Raw genomic sequence first — 20,395 nt, 5'->3', positions numbered from 1 at the left:
GGGGGAGGAGGCAGAGGACTACATGTAGTGTACGGGGACTGTAATGCCCGTCACTACAGAAGGGTCACTTGTGTGCTGTCGTCCCCCCCTTATTTATGGGGAAGTTGGTATAAGTCATCGTTATAAACTAATGCTATGTATTTCCCTGTTACTGTGAAACTTGCATGTACAGGCCTGCTAGGGGTGTCATTCCAGCTCTTTAGTCACTAGAGGGAGCTAGAGAGCCCTAGTTTATATATAAGGCCCAGTCAAGGAAAGGAGGAGTAGTTGAAGAGAGACTTTAGACTGAGTTAGAGATCAGACTATGTCTGAGTCAAGTCCAGGCCTGAAGCCTGCAGACCAGGAGAGGGTATTGCAGTCCCTGTAACCGGGTTCCAGATTCAAAGAGAAGGTTCCCCTCCTGAGTTCACCTATGCAGAAGCAGGAACCCCTCAATTAAAGAGCCTGAGGAAGCTGAGAGAGAGACAGAGGCAAAGCTCAGAAAAGCAAGAGGTACTCAAGACAACAGAGGAGGTACTTGATAAAGATAAAACCAAGGATATACGCCAGAGCTAGGGTATTGGGCCTTGGAGAAGATTTTCTATGTTCCAGGATCAGTCAGGAATAGAGTGCAAGCTGCCTGTACTGCAAGTCCTGTGTTTAACACTCTGAAGTCACCTTGCTATACATATATTGCCTGCATCAACTGTATTGAAAATCAACTGTCTGCAAAGGAACTGCATTTCCGTTAATGTCCCTATATGATGACTACTAAAGTTTGAGTTCTGCTTTAACATCACGTGGTTCCTCAGTTATTCCTGCTATCAGCAAATGGCGTGCCACTGTTTAATTGGCACTGGCGTCACGAACATTTTTCATCACCTGCCCTTGCAGAGAGTCAGCCGTCTCAGGTTAGTGTCTATTGCACTACAACACCCAGGAACATTTCTAAACCTAACTTGAGTACGCTGCACATACTCCTAGATGATGAGCAGGAGCCAGGGCGCTCCACCACTTCCAGTTTAGTGCAAATGGGGGGCCTTCATGCTACAGTGTTTGAAGAGGGGCCCCTGTATAAAAAGCATAAAGGCCAAGAACCAGTACTGGGGGACAACTTACTTGGACCCCCGGTTCAAACACAAAATGGTGGACATGTTACCATCAGAGGGCTGTCAGATGGCAGCATTTCAGGCCTTGCTGTGAGATGCTGCATTCTGCTGTTGCAGGCGCTGGCAGAGGAATTTCCACCCACAGAGAAACAGTTGTAGGTACCAATCCTACCACGCATGCAAGAAGAGGGTGGTTTGAAAAATGTGCTGGTCACTTCAGATTTGAGATCATTCTTGCGGCCAACCCATTGACAGCTGATCTCCAGATCCTCAGAGAACGCCCCTAGACCGACAGGTGTCCGACTACATCGGGTTAACAACTGATGTGGACACTCTGAGAAGCGAGGAACCCCTGGACTACTGGGTGTGCAGACTTGACCTGTGGCCAGAGCTGGCACAATTTGCCATGGAACTCTTGGCTTGCCCCTCATCCAGTGTCCTGTCCAAAAGGGCGTTCAGTGCAGCAAGGGGGATCGTGACCGATGCGCACACTCGCCTAGCTCCGACAGTGTGGACTACCTCACATTTCTAAATGAATGAGGCATGGATCTTGGAGGAATTCAACACCTGTGACCTCATGTAATTTGAATTTACTCATGCCAGCCCACACATATCCGCCACCACACAGAACAAATAACGGTCCCTGTCTTATGTAAATACAGCGACAAAGGCCTTTTCTGTCCAGTGAATGCCTAATGTTTTGGGCCTGTACTCCACTGGCCTGCAGTAAAAGATTATCCAATGACTCTTATATACCTCCAGCCACATAATCACTCTTTTCTGTACAGTGAATGCCTAATTGCTGGTCTCAGAGGAATGCAACACCTGTGACATCCACGTGTAATTGAATTTCGTCATGCCCGCCCACACATCCGCCACGACCCAGAACAAAGAATGGTCCTTGCCTTATGTATATACAGCGGCATAAGGCCTTTTATGTCAGGTGAATGCCTAACTTTTGGGGCCTGTACTGGCTTTTTTTTTTTCTCAATACCTGTTGGCTGAGGAGTGGGAGGGGGGTGACCTAACTGGATCGGGAGCGTGTCCTTTTGAACAGCTCAGTCTAAGACAGCAGAACTATGCTGTCTGAGTGTGGGCTGCAGGGAGAAAGTCACCCTCCCTCCCACCTCTGCAGCTTACAGAAGTTGCTTTCGAACTTTTTTTTTTTTTTTCAATCCCTGTCGGCTAAGGAGTGGGAGGGAGCGGAGTTTTAAGTTTGTATTTTGAGGGTGGACACATTGTGGCAGGGGGCGTGTCTGGGCTCCTTACTGGCTCATTTGCATACCAGATACTGGATTTTTAGAGGATAAAAACATCTATTGCTAGAACAAAGGCACATCTTGAAATCAGGTACTAAGTGCTATTAGGCCATGGCTTCACTTCAATAGCGATTTATCCTGGTGACAAATTTCCTTTAAAAGCTCTCCTACAGCAGTGAAGATAAATGGCTGGGTTGTTATGGAAACCTGGAGTAAAACTATGTGGAGGCTGAAGGACCTGCGAGCTTCTATTGGCTGATAAAGGTCATGTGACCAAGCTTCTATTGGCTAACGCATTTTTTGGGAATATCTCAAGTACGTCCTAGAGCTGAGACCTGGTCTAAAACCTTCCAGGACACCTGATGTACCCGTGTGCCTATATATATTTTAGATTCTATTATACTGTGCCCTGTATTTCCCAGTTAAAAAATTAACCTTGAAACAGTCCTCATCCCTGACCACCAGGACCAGGTAGCGCTCTGTCAGTACATAGTGGCCTCCCCTCTCCGCCATGCTGCTCCGCTGTGTACTGGTGCTTATTCTGACACTAGGGCTGGGTTCACATCCTATTTTTGCCATCCATCTAATGCAAAACAAAAATGTATGTGTTAACAGATGCCTCCAGACTGATGCTGTCCAGTGGCGTCCGTTCACATACAGTTCCATGGTAGAAAAAATTGCATTAACGTGTGTTTTTTTTTTTTGTTTTTTTTTTTAATGGACTGTACAGGATACAAAAAACATGGAGTGCTGCACATTTGTATACATCAAACCAATAGGAAATTAAAAAAAATTCTAGGCTCCAGAAGGGCAGAAGACACCTAAAAATGGCCCCTGATTAAAATACATATGTCTATGTTGTGGGACTATTTGTGTACTTCTAGTAAGTGTTTGCTGGCAGCAAATATGACCTGAAGGTTTTTCAGTTTTGCCTTCCATTAAAGTGAATAGGGCCCACCACGAACGCGCGTTTTGCGAACACTTGATTGCGTTCCCGAATCGTCCCGGCCGATGTTCATCCATCACTAGTTAAGACCAGGAAGTGTGGCTTGTGTTCTAAACGTCTTCCATCTTCTGGGACTAAACCTTTGTGTAAAGATTGTATCGCATTGGTTGTTAAGTCTACAACAGGCTAGACAATTCAGGACATTAAATCTGAACTTCCTCCTTAACTATAATCTGCCCTGGCCTCCCGGGAATCCTCTCCCTCCCCATAGACCGGCCTTTTTCTAAGGATCATATTAATGTGAGAAATGACTGATTCGTTAAATCCTGATATCTTGGATAACACTCAGGAATCTGACTAAGATAACGAATATAAGAGATTTCTGTTTAACCCTGATGACATAGAGAAATTAACTAAAGCTATAAGGGCCATGATCTGGGCTTCTTGGAACCTCCATTCTGATCTAATCGGGAAGAGATTTTTTGGGGTCTGGGGAGAAGCATAGATCTGTGTATCTGATACCGGATAACATACAGAAACTAGAACTAAGTGGGAAAAACCTTTTTTTTTAAAGGTTTTTTTCATAGCCCGTGGCTTTAAGATGGTATCCCTTTTGATAATGTAGAGTGAAAAGACTGGGATTCTATCCCTAGGGTTTTAGACTCCTGTAGCCAAAGTTGCAAAACGCACAGTTCTTCCTTTTGAGGATGCTGCGCAATTAAAGGACCCTATGCACAGGAAGGCCTCCTTTAAAACATGGGAAGCCATGGCAATTTTTATTTTTTTAACCCAGAGTAGCTGCAACATGTGTGGCTCGTACCTCAAGTCTGGTTGGAGCAACTGGAGCTCCACTTGATTAATAAAACCCCAAGGGAGCAGATCTTGGACAGCCTTCCCCTGCTAAAAATGGTCACTAGCTTTCTGGCAACCTTATGGACTCAGTGGAGGAGTCTATCTGCTCGTATGGCTGTACTATCTAATTCAGAGTCCTATGGTTGAAAGCCTGGTCTGGGAATATGATATCTAAGAACTAATTTCTCTTCCATTCCATGGCCAATATATCTTCGGTCCCGACCATGATAAGATCTTGGAGAATGCCACCGATCGTAAAGAGACTTTCCTGAAGATGGATCTAGAGGCAGTTTTTTCGGAATAGACAATCGCATTAAGATATCAAGTTGGATAGGGGAAAATCTGAGGTAGAGCTATGCAAAAGGGAAGGAATTTCCTTTTTAATCCCAATAAGGGAGAACCTTCCTCCTCCAACCAATGACTCCATGGGGGTTTGGGGGAAGACTCGGCTCCTTCATAGATACCTGGGAGCAAGTAATTGCAGATCCTTATATCGCAAGTATTATAAGAGAAGGTTATGCAATAGAGTTGGAATCCATTACCCCACAGAAATTCGCCTTAACCCAGCTTCCCTTACAGTTGTGTTCAAAATAATAGCAGTCAGACATCACTAACCTGATCAACCACTGTTTTTGGTAGAAATGATATTTCTACATGGCAAACTTACTAGCGGGTGTAGTAGAGTAATAGAAATCCAACAGTCATGACATGCATGCTGCTGACTGTGTAATTAAAAGGGGCATGTTCAAAATAATAGCAGTGTGGAGTTTAATGAGTGAGGTCATTCATTTTTTGAAAAACAGGTGGCAATTATTGCCCTTATTTAAGGATGGAAGGCACCAAATGTTGTACATGCTGGTTACAGTGCATTTCTCTCAAATTCTGAGGAATGGGTCGTTCCAGACATTTGTTCAGAAGAACAGTGTACCTTAATTAAAAAGTTGATTGGAGAGGGGAAAAGATATAAAGAATTGCAGAAAATGATAGGCTGCTCAGCTAAAATGATCGCAAATGCTTTAAAATGGCAAACCTGAAAGATGCGTAAAAGCGAAAAACTACCATTCGCCTGGATAGAAGAATAGCCAAACTCAGCCAACAATCAGCTCTAGGAAGATCACAGAAGGTCTAAAGTTACCTGTGAGTACTGTTACAATTAGAAGACTCCTATGTAAAGCCAAGCTAGCTGCAAGAAGCCTCTGCAAAGTCCCACTGTTAAAGACCTGTGCTGAAGAGGTTACAATTTGACAAGAGCACATTGACTTTTCTAAAGAGATGGCGCAACATTTTGTGGACTGAAAGTAAGATGGTTCTATTTGGGTCTAGTGGCCGGAGACAGTTTGTCAGACGACCCGCCCCCCCCTCCCAAACACTGAATTCAAGGCACAGTACACTGAAGACAGTGAAGCACGGTGGCTCAAGCATCATGATATGGGGATGTTTCTCATACTACGGTGTTGGGCCTATTTATCGCATACCAGGGATCATGGATCAGTTTGAATACATCAGAATACTTGCCGAGGTCATGCTGCCTTATGCTGAAGAGGAAATGCCCTTGAAATGGGTGTTCCAACAAGACAACGACCCCAAACATGCTAGTAAACGTGCAACATCTTGGTTCCAGACCAACAAGATTGAGGTTATGGAGTGGCCAGCCCAATCCCTGGATCAGTGGCAGATACAGAGCCTGGTCTCGGGAGGGGCACTTTCCTGGGCAATAGGAGATTATGGGGACCCTGTGTCCCCACCCATATATCGCACCCATACCTCACATCCAGTGACGTCTCTTTTGATGTAGATGTTCTTTCTTCATCTTCTCCATTCAGACTAGACGACCATTTCTTTCAGCTATCATCTCTGCAGAGTTAGACATCTTAGTTTCCTACATTTCCTCCCACCTTCTCAACATCCCACCATGCACCCCCAATACTGAGATGCTGTGCCCCCAAAACTATACTGTAGAAACAGAAACCCCCTGAAAATACTAGTTACACAGCTAGTGCCCTTTCAATAATTATTGGAACACAATGCTCTAAAAAAATAACTGCACCCAGCAAATAGTGTAACCATAATGTCCATCAAAAATAACTGTGCTGATACTGTGCAAGGGTGCCCCACAGTAAGTGCTCCCCAAAATCCCAACAATGGAAGTAATTCTGTGCCAGTGCAATTAGTAGTAATAGTGCTCCTACAGTGCCCCAGCAGTAATTGTGTCCCAGAAGTAATGCTCCCATAGTCGCCAGTTGTAATAAAGCCCCCTTATAATGTGCGCAAGTACAAAAAATGCTCTGTGGGGCAGTAAAAAAAAATACCTCCAGAGTGCACTCATGTGATCCAATGACCTGTACAGTGCCCCTATAATTTGTGCCAGTATAAAATACTCCTATATAGTGCCCCCAGAAGATGCCCTTCATAATGTGGCAGTATAAAATGCCCCTATACACTGCGTGCAGAATTATTAGGCAAATGAGTATTTTGACCACATCATCCTCTTTATGCATATTGTCTTACTCCAAGCTGTATAGGCTCGAAAGCCTACTACCAATTAAGCATATTAGGTGATGTGCATCTCTGTAATGAGAAGGGGTGGTCTAATGACATCAACACCCTATATCAGGTGTGCATAATTATTAGGCAACTTCCTTTCCTTTGGCAAAATGGGTCAAAAGAAGGACTTGACAGGCTCAGAAAAGTCAAAAATAGTGAGATATCTTGCAGAGGGATGCAGCACTCTTAAAATTGCAAAGCTTCTGAAGCGTGATCATCGAACAATCAAGCGTTTCATTCAAAATAGTCAACAGGGTCGCAAGAAGCGTGTGGAAAAACCAAGGCGCAAAATAACTGCCCATGAACTGAGAAAAGTCAAGCGTGCAGCTGCCAAGATGCCACTTGCCACCAGTTTGGCCATATTTCAGAGCTGCAACATCACTGGAGTGCCCAAAAGCACAAGGTGTGCAATACTCAGAGACATGGCCAAGGTAAGAGGCTGAAAGACGACCACCACTGAACAAGACACACAAGCTGAAACGTCAAGACTGGGCCAAGAAATATCGCAAGACTGATTTTTCTAAGGTTTTATGGACTGATGAAATGAGAGTGAGTCTTGATGGGCCAGATGGATGGGCCCATGGCTGGATTGGTAAAGGGCAGAGAGCTCCAGTCCGACTCAGACGCCAGCAAGGTGGAGGTGAAGTACTGGTTTGGGCTGGTATCATCAAAGTTGAGCTTGTGGGGCCTTTTCGGGTTGAGGATGGAGTCAAGCTCAACTCCCAGTCCTACTGCCAGTTTCTGGAAGACACCTTCTTCAAGCAGTGGTACAGGAAGAAGTCTGCATCCTTCAAGAAAAACATGATTTTCATGCAGGACAATGCTCCATCACACGCGTCCAAGTACTCCACAGCGTGGCTGGCAAGAAAGGGTATAAAAGAAGAAAATCTAATGACATGGCCTCCTTGTTCACCTGATCTGAACCCCATTGAGAACCTGTGGTCCATCATCAAATGTGAGATTTACAAGGAGGGAAAACAGTACACCTCTCTGAACAGTGTCTGGGAGGCTGTGGTTGCTGCTGCACGCAATGTTGATGGTGAACAGATCAAAACACTGACAGAATCCATGGATGGCAGGCTTTTGAGTGTCCTTGCAAAGAAAGGTGGCTATATTGGTCACTGATTTTTGTTTTGTTTTTGAATGTCAGAAATGTATATTTGTGAATGTTGAGATGTTATATTGGTTTCACTGGTAAAAATAAATAATTGAAATGGGTATATATTTGTTTTTTGTTAAGTTGCCTAATAATTATGCACAGTAATAGTCACCTGCACACACAGATATCCCCCTAAAATAGCTAAAACTAAAAACTACTTCCAAAAATATTCAGCTTTGATATTAATGAGTTTTTGGGGTTCATTGAGAACATTGGTTGTTCAATAATAAAATTCTCAAAAATACAACTTGCCTAATAATTCTGCACTCCCTGTAGACTGCGCCCCTAATGCTTCTATTCCCCCTTCCCATAGTGGCACCAAAATGGGTGACAGTATTAAATGCCTCTATAGTGCCCCCCCCCCCCCCCATAATGTGCCAGTAAATGGGGCCCCACCCCCCTTCTTGCCATACTGCACTAAAAATAATTAAACCCTTTTATACTTGCCTCCATGACACTGCGATGCAGGCGTCTTCTGGCCTGTGTCCCGTTCTGTACGGCTAAGGCTTTATGATGACCTAATTGCGGCCTCTGATAGGCTACAGGCACTAGGCCTGTAGCCTATCAGAGGAATGGGCAAGGGAGACACCTCTCCCCTGCCCCACACTGTTAAGATCAGATTAATAGAAAAGAGCGCTAAACTATATTCTCGGGGGGGGCGGGCAATTCCCATTTCTCCTCCTACCTTTCCCCCCCTTGGATCCCCAATGCCCTGGACCTTAATCCAATAGAAAACTTGTAGGGTGACATCAAAAATGCAGTTTGAGGCAAAACCAAGAAATAGAAGAGCTGTGGAATGTAGTCCAATCATCCTGGGCTGGAATACCAGAAGTTGGTTGACTACATACAACACAGATGGACAGCAGTTCGCAGAAACAGTGGCTATACAACTAAATATTTAAGTGATTCAAAGGAAAGCAAAATCTTTTAAACAGTTTTCAGTTTATATAGTGAATGTTTGAGTTTGTAATGAATACAAACACTATTTAAGTCTAATATTCACTTTTCAATTTTTTTTTTTTAGAGGAACAAAAATTTGATATATTCATGTTTCTATTTGGAATAGAATGTGTAGTGTTCCTAATGCATTTGTCTGTATGGAAATAAAAAGCTTTTAGAAGGATTTTGAGCTTTATTCACTCTTATTTTAATTTTTAAACTCCCTGCTATTTTGAACGCAACTGTATAGAAAATGCCCTTTTTATTGCTCCTAGGCATAATTAGTTCTCCTATGCCGACAATGTGTTCCCAGCAGGGAAATGGGAAGTGGTCACTATTCCCCCATTTCTAGCACGGAAACAAACAGCAGATTCATAACTATAATAAATCTGAAGTCCCTAAACAAATATTTCACCTATCACAGATTCAAGATGAAAAAGTAAGGCCTCTTTCACATGGGCGTTGCGGGAAAATGTGCGGGTGCGTACGGGAACACCCGCGATTTTTCCACGCGAGTGCAAAACATTGTAATGCGTTTTGCAATCGCGTGAGAAAAATCATGTTTGGTACCCAAACCCGAACTTCTTCACAGAAGTTCGGGCTTGGGTTAGGTGTTCTGTAGATTGCTATTATTTTCCCTTTTATAACTATGCTATAAGGGAAAATAGCATTCTAAATAAGGAATGCTTAGTAAAAAATCGCTGGAGGGATAAAAAATAATAATAATTTAACTCGCCTTAGTCCACTTGATTGCGATGCCCGGCATCTCCTTCTGTCTCCTTTACTGAACAGGACCTCTGGTCAGCATTCATTACAGGTCAAGGACCTGTGGTGACGTCACTCCGGTCATCACATGATCCATCACCATGGTAAAAGATCATGTGATGGATCATGTGATGACCGGAGTGACGTCACAACAGGTCCTTGACCTATAATGAATGCTGACCACAGGTCCTGTTCAGTAAAGGAGACAGAAGGAGATGCCAGGCATCGCAATCAAGTGAACTAAGGTGAGTTAAATTATTATTTTTTTTAACCCCTCCAGCGCTATTTTACTAAGCATTCCATATTCAGAATGCTATTTTCCCTTTATAACCATGTTATAAGGGAAAATAATGATCGGGTCTCAATCCCGATCGTCTCCTAGCAACCATGCGTGAAAATCGCACTGCATCCGTACTTGCTTGCAGATGCTTGCGATTTTCACGCAACCCCATTCACTTCTATGGGGCCTGCGTTGCGTGAAAAACGCAGAATATAGAGCATGCTGCAATTTTCACGCAACGCACAAGTGATGCGTGAAAATCACTGCTCATGTGAACAGCCCCATAGAAATGAATGGGTCGGTATTCAGTGCGGGTGCAATGCGTTCAACTCACGCATTGCATCCGCGCGGAATACTCGCCCGTGTGAAAGGGGCCTTAGGTCTGCAGTAAAGCTGATAAAGACAGGAGCTATGATGTCCACAATGGATCTCAAGAATGCATATTTTCCCATCCCAATCCAGAAAATACCTAAGATTTGCAGTACAGTTGGAAGGAAGGATTTATCATTATCAATTTAACTGCCTTCCTTTTGGAATCTCTTCTGCCCCACATCTTCAAGATCATGGCGAAGGTAGTGGCCTACTGAAGTCAGAAAGGGATACTGGTAGTTCCGTATTGGGACAATCTTTTGTTCATAGCCGAAAATACTGATCTTCTTTTCCATCTTCAGTCCCTGGGCTGGATAGTCAATTAGGAAAAATCCAACCTCCTGGGCATTCTTCTAGAAATTCTCCAGAAATCCTTTTCGCCTCCCCTAAAGAATCAGGATCTAAAACTCAGAATCCAGCAATTCCTAAAGAAACCCACTTGCTCAGAGGGCAAGAAGATTCTAGAACGCCTCTCATCCTGCATTCCCGTGGTTGCCTGGGGTAAATACCACATGACACCTTTGCAGGACCTCAACCTCAAGAAAATGGAACAGGCCTCAGTCCACCCTGGACCAGAAGATGTCTCTAAACAGAAGCAAGGATCGCTTTACAATGGTGGCTCAGACAATCTGTATACCGGGGTATTCTGGAGTCAGGAAAGTGTTTTTTCCATTGATGATGGACGTCAGTTCCTGGGGATGGGGTGCCCTTGCAGCCATGGATTCCTTCCAAGAGACTTGGTCCGAACCTCAGAGGAGGATGTCGTCCAATTGTAGGGAACTTCGAGCAATATGAGAAGGTCTCAAAGCGACACCAGCTCAGGCAAGGAATCGTCATGTGCTAGTCCACTTGGACAATTCCACAGCGGTGGCTTTCATCCAGCATCAGGGAGGAATGAGGCACTGACATCTTTAAGACCTCTCAAGCTGTTTTTTATATATTTTTATTTTCCTGGCCGGAGAAGAATTCCCTCAAATTCCCTTCCCTCAAAAGTCCCTTTTCAGCGGTGCACCTCAAACTAACGCTCCCTCAAATTGAGGGTAGAATTCCTGAGTCGACAGACTAGATCCAGGTGAAAGGCTGTTTGACAAAGACCATTCAGGTGATCCAGGAACATTGGGGCAATCCAAGTCTAAATCTGTTCGCCTCAAAGAAACCAAGTTTCCTCAACCCAAGCGATACCTGCATGGCAGTAAACTCCTTCACCCAGGGTTGGACATCGGATATAGTTTGTGTGGTGTGTGGGTTTTTTTTTTTTTTCCCCAATCCTGATTCCAAGGGCCATGCAGAAGTTCTAGACCAAGAAATGTACCCTAATCCTGGTGGTCCCCTTTTGGCCCAGAAGAGGCTGGTTCGGAGGATCATATTCTGTTCTCTCCAAAAGAGGACCTTCTAACGCAGGGTCCAATCATCTGAACCCCAGGCTACTCAAGCTGTCATCTTGGTTACTGAGCAGTCCATCCTCCTATGGGTCTATCTTGGAGAGTTGTGGGCACCCTAATGCTTAGTAGGAAGTCCAATACCTCTAAGGCATATCTTAAAAGTTGGAAGAAATTCGCCTCCTGGAGTGGCGACACATTTAACCAGTCTTCTCACAGTATCCCTCTCATTCTTGATTTTTCTTCAGGATGGATTTGGATATGGTTCTCTCCCCAAACACACTAAGGAATTAGGTGTCTGCTCTGGGTGCCCTCTATATCTAGGTTCTTAAAAGCTGCAGATGGGATGAAGCCTAGAATTTAAAAATATGGCAGCTCCGTGGGACCTGAATACAGTTTAGGCTTGTCAGATTCCCCATTCGAACTTATAGATTCACTGTCTATCAAGTGGCTTACACTTAAAAATAAAAATAAAAAATAAATAAATTTGGTAGCAATATCCTCTGCTAGATTATGAGTTACAGGCTCTGTTCATCCACAAGCCCTTAAAGAGTCTGAGGATAAACTAATATTTAAACTAGACCCCAATGTCCTTTTTTAAAGGTAGTATCTACCTTCCACAGTTCCCAAGATATTGTCATTCCCTCATTCTGCCAATCCCAGAAATGAACAAGAAGTTAAATTCCATAATCTGGATGTGAGAAGGGCCGTTCAGTATTTAGATGAATGGAGGATAGACAAATTTTTGTTCAGTTCTTCGGTCCTAATAGGGATAGAAAAGCGGCAAAGAGCTCCACATCCCGCTGGATAAGGAATGCTATTACTGAGGCCTATAAAGTGACTGGTTAAGAACCCCCTCTTTCTCTTAGAGCCCATTCAGTGAGCATAGTGTCTACCTCATGGGCTGAAAGGGCCTCTGGCTCTTTAGAACAAACAAGCAGGGCGGCCACTTGGAAGAGGGCTCATACCTTCACTAAACATTATAGCAGGTATCCGCAACCTTCGGCACTCCAGCTGTTGTGAAACGACAACTCCCAGAATCCTCCTGTCGCTTCTGTCTGAGTTACAAGAACAGCCAAGTTTGCATGCTCTGAGTTTGCATGCTCTGACAGAAGCAACAGGAGGATTCTGGGAGTTGTCGTTTCACAACAGCTGGACTGCCAGAGGTTGCTGATCCCTGCATTATAGGCTTGACGTTTTCGCCAATGAGGACATGGCTTTTGGACGCAAGGTCCTTGGTGCTGTGGTTCCTCCCTAAGTTTTATTTCACTTTGTTAGTTCTCAGGATGTGCTGTCATGGAGATGACTGGGGAAATGAGCATTGCACTCACCGGTAATTGGGTTTCCTGGAAGTCTCCATGACACATATTTCCCACCCTATTCTATTCCTTTTATTTATTTAATTTTCTACGTTCTACCATTTATCTTGGTTTCCGTTAAAATGCACTGGTGACTAGGGGTGGGGTTAAACTTTCTTTTTTTTTTTCTTTTTTTTCTTTTTTTTTGTGTGTGCTCCTTTTTAGAAAATGAAGTGCTCCCTCAAACTTGCCTCCCAATACCTTTTTTGCCTTGTAACTTTAAACTGCTATTTGTAACAACCGGATGACCAGTGTAATTACTACTGTATCCTCAAATTGATTAAATTTTATGCACCAACTGATATATTTTTCCTTGTAACATTAATAAGAAAATTTAAAGGTGGAATATGGTTGCCATGGACAACTAAGGCTGGGTTCACAATTCAAATCAGAACAGGAAACGACAAACTGGTCTTATATTTTTAAGCATCTGTTATGCACATTTTGCATCAGTCTTGGCCATTTCTGTCACAGCTCTTCGGAAAATAAGAGGTTGAATCTGGTTGCTATGAGCAACTAAGCCAGTTCTACTGTACACAATTGATAAATGACTCCATAAATGTACTTTATGAGATTTGGTTATCCAGTGAGGAGTTTTGGATACTGTAGACAATGTGGCGGCAAGATGTTCTATTATCCCGTATCTGTAAAAGTTCTCATTTTCCAGTCTTGCCTTTTTTTTATAGGGCTGAAGATGAGTATGACAGTACCTGTGATGGTATACGTGCCATTAAAACCACCCACTGAGAATGCGACCATGTCTTTCTTTGTGCCACATGAAGTGAAGTATCCTGCAAAACCTAGAGACCCTGAGGTTTACCTGGAGCCACTTCCTTCAGCTTCTGTATATGTCAAGTAAGTGATTACCAGTTGAGATCATGGTCCACTTTTGTGTTATAAGTGATATGTGGGAAAATATCTAACTATGGCTTAGACATTACATGACAACCTGATTATGCCTAAAAAGTAACGTTTATATGGGCATATCGAACTACTGAGTGACTGGGCTGATTTCTCAGACCTCACTAAAGGCTGAACTTGACAGGTAACATGCTGCATAAGGGCCTCTTCATGAATTATCTGGCGCTTTTTTTCGTACTAAAATGTCAAAATAACTTTCAGCTGTTTCTTTGCTGCATTTTTGTCCCCTTTTTCTGCAAACAGTGGAGCGGATTTACTAATGCTGTCTAAAGGTAAGTGTAAACTCCAAAAAAAGTGACAATATTCTGCTTTTAAATTGTCATTCCCCACAAAGCCATTAAAGAGGCAGTCGGAATGATCAACCCTATTAAGGCCCCATTCACATGTCCGCAATTTCGCCCCCCCCCCCCCCCCTTCCTTCCTTTGAGGCCTAGACATCAGCATGATGAGGACAGAGCTGTATCCTATAGCTAGGGCTCATCATGTTGGGACACATTCAGTTTGCCTGGATTAATGGGGCTGATTATGCTGACAGAGCCTCTTTAGGCACAACACCTTAATGGCCAACACAAAAAGGTTGGTGTGCAAAAATTTGATAAATGCAAAGCAAGTTGTTCCAAAGCTGATGCATTTTCAATGATCTCCGTGGTGATGGGCCATGTGGTGAGCGCAGTGACTTCATCAAAGGTCCTATTCCTACTGCACAGCAAAGATGACGACAAGAGAAGCCGGGCTGCGCGAACAAGTGGATTAAGGGGAGTTAAATTATTTTATTTTTTTAACCCCTTTCAGTCCCATTGCACTATGCATTCTGTACTAAGAATGCTATTTTCCCTTATAACCATGTTATAAGGGAAAATAATACAATCTACACAACACCTAACCCAAACTTCTGTGAAGAAGTTCAGGTTTGGGTACCAAACATGCCGATTTTTCTCACGCGCGTGCAAAAACGCATTAAAATGTGTTGCACTCGCGCGAAAAATTTGCGCATTTTCCCGAAAACGCACCCGCATCTTATCCGTGCCAAAACCATGACACCTGTGTGAAAGAGGCCTAAAGGCACCCCAACACTCTTGTCTAGAAAAGCTACTCCAGTTTTCCTACTCAGTCCTCCTACTTGAGTGAGATTGCAACTTTTTAAAGTGTAGTGAAACCCTTTAACCCTTTTCATTATTATTTTTCTATTTTTTTTTTTTCTCTATTCACATGGCCATATGCAGACTTGTTTTTTGTGGGACAAGTTGTACTTTCCAACGCCACCATTTAATATTGCATATGATGTAGTGGAAAGCAAGAAATTCCAAATGGGGTGAAATTGCAAAAAAAAAGCAATTCCACCACAGATTTACGGAGTTCGATGTGCAATAAAACTGACCGGTTACTTTTATTCTACAGGTCAGTACGAATCCGGACTTTTTATTTTATTTATTTTTTGGAAAAGGGGTGGGGTGACTATAACATGCAATCGTCTGATTGCTACAGTATTATCAAAGACTCCAATGCACTTGCATTGGAATCTATGATGATTTTACTACTTTCCTATGGAGCCCTATTATAGGCAAGGGCTCCATAGGAAATACTATGCAGCAGACTCCTGTCATTCATAAAGACAGGGGCTGATGCATACATGCCCTGACTCCTCCAATCGCCACATGGGGGAGCTGGAGCATAACTGAAAGTGCGCACTTTCGGTTTCAGCGCGCTTAGAGGGGGTTAAATGTCCACGATTGGCATTATTACCGGTTGCGGACATGAGCTGCGGGTGTCTGCTAAAAGAAGCGGGAGGCTATGGCATCAGCAGCTGGCAGGAGCGGGCACTATCTTTAAACACCCTCCCCGTGCCGTACATGTACGGCACTGGGCATGAAGGGGTTAATATGGCTAACCACATGCCTTCCTCACCATATTTCAAAGCTGGAGTGAGTGAAGTTAAAATGCAAATAGTTGCAAAAGCTGAATTTTTTTTATTTTATTTTTTTAAGCCAGAATTCTGGAGTGACTGCATATTAAATAAGGGCCTAAATATTTATATCTTCTGGATATTCATGTAAGCTTTCCATTCTTTTTAGGACTTTTGGAGGATATGCCCTAAACACTATGTATGCTGAGCAAGCTAAAGCCCTAGCAGAGAACCTGAGGATCCTTGGTCTGCAGTTTGATGATACATACTTCATATATGCTGGCTACGAAGCTCCTTTTCAAATTTTTAACCGCCATAATGAAGTGTGGTACATGGCAAAGTAAAGTCCTCTCACCCGTGGGGATTTCATCGTTCCTCTGCTCCTCAGCCCTAAATGTGATCCCTATACCCCTAAATGTGATCCCTATACCATCTTAGAAGATCTTACAAGACATGGTGTTAAATGGTACTCAAACACTAACTTGCAAAAAGTTTCTAACAAATGCCTCTGGTAAATCTTGAGCATTGTCTTGTGTATGTAGCAGGTTATCATGAATAGTGCTGTTTTTGTAACTTTTTGTTGCATTCAAATATATTTGTATAACGTGGCTCTTCTTGGTTTATATTGAATCTGTTGTAAACTGATGCAATGCAGATTAATTTCTGAAAAATTAACAAATCCACTATTTTCTAATTTTTAGTTTTTAAAATATTTTATTATGAGATCTTAGAAATGTTAGCATCATATACAAACTAAGTACTTCAAGGAGTGCACAAGCACTGAGCTACATACTGACATGTACAAAAACATGTAATAATGTTACTTTTATAACTTAACAGAAAAGTGCAAAAGAGATTGGCTCACACTGACAGCCAATCAGGGGCATTCTGAAGATTTATCAAAACTGGTGTAAAGGAAAACCAGATTTCACCTTTCATTTTTTCAGAGCTCCTTTCAAAAAAGGTGGTATTGGAATGGTTGTTATGGGCAATTTAGCGCCCCCCCCTTTCCCCCAGCTTTTGACCTGAAAGGATGTTTAGTGGTTTGTGTAATTGCTTTTTGTGAGACACTGCCACAAATGTAGTGTGATAGGGACAATATAAGAAAAGTATAGGAAGAGAATTAGACCCAGTATAATTGGGTAGATTTTTAGCAAATTTGGTCAGGAAAAGCTGAGTGAAGGGCTGTCACTTGTGTGCAGGTCAGGGCCCCGACGCTCATCTGGCCCTGGTCCCAGTCCCGTCTGCATCAGCTGGCTTCTCCTCTGTGTGGTCCTGGTATCTTCACTCTGCTTCAGACAATCACTGGTTTGAGAGGAGGATTTTTCACCCTATAAGACATACCGGCCCATAAGACGCACCTGTGTTTTAGAGGAGAATAATAAGAAAAAATATATATTTTTCCATTACGCCTCAGATCAGACCCCCAATGTTAATCGGATCTCAGATCAGATCCCCAATGCCTCAGATCAGCCCCGCCAGGTCAGCCATCCGCCCCCCCATTTCACATTTTTCCACCTCAAGGCCTCAATGTTACATTTCTCCCCCTCATGTCAAATCACCTATGTCACATCAGCCCTCACATTTCTCCCCCAATCCATCCATGTTGCCACATTCCCCCCCCCCCCCAATCCATCCATGTTGTCACATTTCTCCCCCCCCCCATCATGTCCATTTCACCCCCCCCCCCCCCCGCCACATACATTTTCTCCCTGCGGGCCACACAGACAGACTACTCAGACATTTGTCCACACAGTTACTCACCACCAACAGCTCCGCCTCCAGACCTCCGCTTCCCAGCCTACACCAGTTGCTGCTGCCCGCCGCAGTGCCACTCGGCAGTCACACCCCCCCCCCCCCCCCCCCCGAGCCTGTGACAGTCTGTTGCCGATGCCGTGCTGCTGAGCTTGTGTGCCGCTCTGTGAGGAGGGGAGGGCCGGGGCCGCACGGCACACCTGCAGGCTGGAGCGGGGTAAGTCAGCAAGTTTTGTATTTAATTATATATATATATATATATATATATATATATATATATATATATATATATATATATATAAATATATATATATATATATATATATATATATATATATACATACACATACACATATTTTTCCGCCCTTCTCTGCGCCCTCAAGCAGCGGCTTGATCTGTCCTATTATAGAGCTGGCAATGGTGCAGGTAGCTAGTTCTGCAATACAAAACACTTTTATACTGGAAGGGAGTTTCTTAACCCTTTCATGACCAAAGGTCATTGATGCCCCAGTGTCCAGGTCAAAATTTACAAATCTGACATGCGTCACTTTAAGTAGTAATAGCTTTGGAACACTTTTACTTATCCACGCCATTCTGAGATTGTTTTCTCGTGACACATTGTACTTCATGACAGTCATAAATTTGAGTCAATATATATCTCCTTTTTTTTAAAAAAATCCCAAATTTACCCCAAAATTTAAAAAATTAGCAATTTTCTAAATTTCAATTTCTCTGCTTCTAAAACAGAAAGTGATACCTCATAAAATATTTATTACATAACATTCCCCATATGTCTACTTTATGTTGGCATCATTTTGGAAATGTTATTTTATTTTTTTAGGACGTTAGAAGGCTTAGAAGTTTAGAAGCAATTCTTAAAATTTTTAAGAAAATTTCCAAAACCCACTTTTTAAGGACTAGTTCAGGTCTGAAGTCACTTTGTGGGGCCTACATAGTGGATAACCCCATAAATGACCCCATTGTAGAAACTACACCCCTCAAGGTATTCAAAACCAATTTTACAAACATTATTAACCTTTTAGGTGTTCCACAAGAATTAAAGGAAAATGGAGATGAAATTTATAAATTTCACTTTTTTAGCAGATTTTTCTATTACATTTTTTTTCTTTAACACATTAAGGGTTAACAGCCAAACAAAACTCAATATTTATTACTCTGATTCTGCGGTTTACAGAAACACCCCACATGTGGTCGTAAACTGATGTAAGGGCGCACGGCAGGGCGCAGAATGGAAGGAGCGCCGCATGGTTTTTGGAAGGCAGATTTTGCTGGATTGGTTTTCTGAACGCCATGTTTTTTATTTTTCTACCGATCGTCTTGTGCAGGGGCTCATTTTTTGCAGAAAGAGTTGAGGTTTTTATTGGTACCATTTTTGGGTACATAGGATTTTTTGATCATTCATTATTACACTTTATGGGACAAGGTGGCCAAAAAATTGGCTGTTTTGGAACAGTTTTTTGTTTTTTTGTTTTTTTACAGCGTTCATCTGAGGAGTTGGGTCATGTGACAGTTTTATAGAGCAGATCGTTACGGATGTGGCAATACCTAATATGTATACTTTTTCTTATTTATTTAAGTTTTACACAATAATAGCATTTCTGAAACCAAAAAAATGATGTTTTAGTGTCTCCATAGTCTGAGAGCCATAGCTTATTTATTTTTTGGGCGATTGTCTTAAATATGAGCTCATTTTTTGCGGGATGAGGTACGGTTTGATTGGTACTATTTTGGGGGTTATAAGCCTTTTTGATCGCTTGGTGTTGCACTTTTTGTGATGTAAGGTGACAAAAATGGCTTATTTTTTTACACCGTTTTTTATTTTTTATGGTGTTTATTGGACGGGGTTGATGATGTGATATATTTATAGAGATGGTCGTTACGGACGCGGTGACACCTAATATGTGTGGTTTTCTGTTTGTTTGTTTTTTTTATAGGAAAAGGAAATTTTATTTTTTACATTTATTTATTTTTACTTTTATTATTTTCACATTTTTTTTTATCAGTTCCCTCTTGGATCTTGAAGATCCAGTGGGGCTGATGGTTGTACTATACTTTGCAATGCTCTTGCATTGCAAAGTATAATACAATCAGATGCCTGTAGGTGGCAGCACTGGACGCCTATACCATGGCAACCATCGGGCGCTGCGATCGCAGCAGCCCTGATGGCATAGGCATGCGCACGGTGTGTGCCTGGGCACACCCTAATCATCACCTCCGTGCTGCACTGCCAACTCCTGATGCGATCCTTCACATAGGCTTCAGGCTAAGGGTCTGAAGCCCAGGGCCGATCCTAGGGTCACAGGCGCCTGGGTGCAGAAATATTTCTGGCGCCCCCACATGGGCGTGGTTATCTTACTAACTCCTCCCCTTTACAATGTTTCTATGGCAACAACTTCAGCCCCCAACTTCAGCCCCACCAATTTGCTTTGACAATAACTTAGTCAACGGCCCCCCCCTTATCATGTGCCAGTAGCCAGAGCCCCCCCCCATATCATGTGCCAGTAGCCAGAGTGCCCCCATATCATGTGCCAGTAGCCAGAGTGCCCCCATATCATGTGCCAGTAGCCAGAGTGCCCCCATATCATGTGCCAGTAGCCAGAGTGCCCCCAATCATATGCCAGAAATAAGAGCCCCCCCCCATATCATGTGCCAGTAGCCCCCCATATCATGTGCCAGTAGCCCCCCATATCATGTGCCAGTAGCCCCCCATATCATGTGCCAGTAGCCCCCCATATCATGTGCCAGCCCAGTAGCCCCCCCTTATCATGTGCCAGCCCAGTAGTCCCCCCTTATCATGTGCCAGCCCAGTAGCCCCCTTATGTGCCAGCCCAGTAGCCCCCCTTATCATGTGCCAGCC

At 43.1% G+C, this 20,395-nt stretch overlaps 1 protein-coding gene across 1 annotated transcript in view; it reads left to right on the top strand.

Annotated features, from left to right (window-relative positions):
* Positions 1–16,357, top strand: part of LOC120999291 (heme-binding protein 2-like) — a 40,618-nt gene extending 24,261 nt beyond the window's left edge. Inside the window, exons 3-4 of the mRNA XM_040430163.1 lie at positions 13,625–13,793; positions 15,932–16,357. Coding sequence (XP_040286097.1) covers positions 13,625–13,793; positions 15,932–16,106 — 344 coding nt within the window. The 3' untranslated portion in view covers positions 16,107–16,357. The remainder of the gene's footprint in view (positions 1–13,624; positions 13,794–15,931) is intronic.
* The last annotated feature ends 4,038 nt before the right edge of the window (positions 16,358–20,395 follow it).

Source organism: Bufo bufo, chromosome 4 (genome assembly GCF_905171765.1).
Source record: "Bufo bufo chromosome 4, aBufBuf1.1, whole genome shotgun sequence".
Taxonomy (NCBI): domain Eukaryota; kingdom Metazoa; phylum Chordata; class Amphibia; order Anura; family Bufonidae; genus Bufo; species Bufo bufo.
The sequence above is the reverse complement of the archived record's forward strand: the minus strand, read 5'-3'. Positions and strand labels throughout refer to the sequence as shown.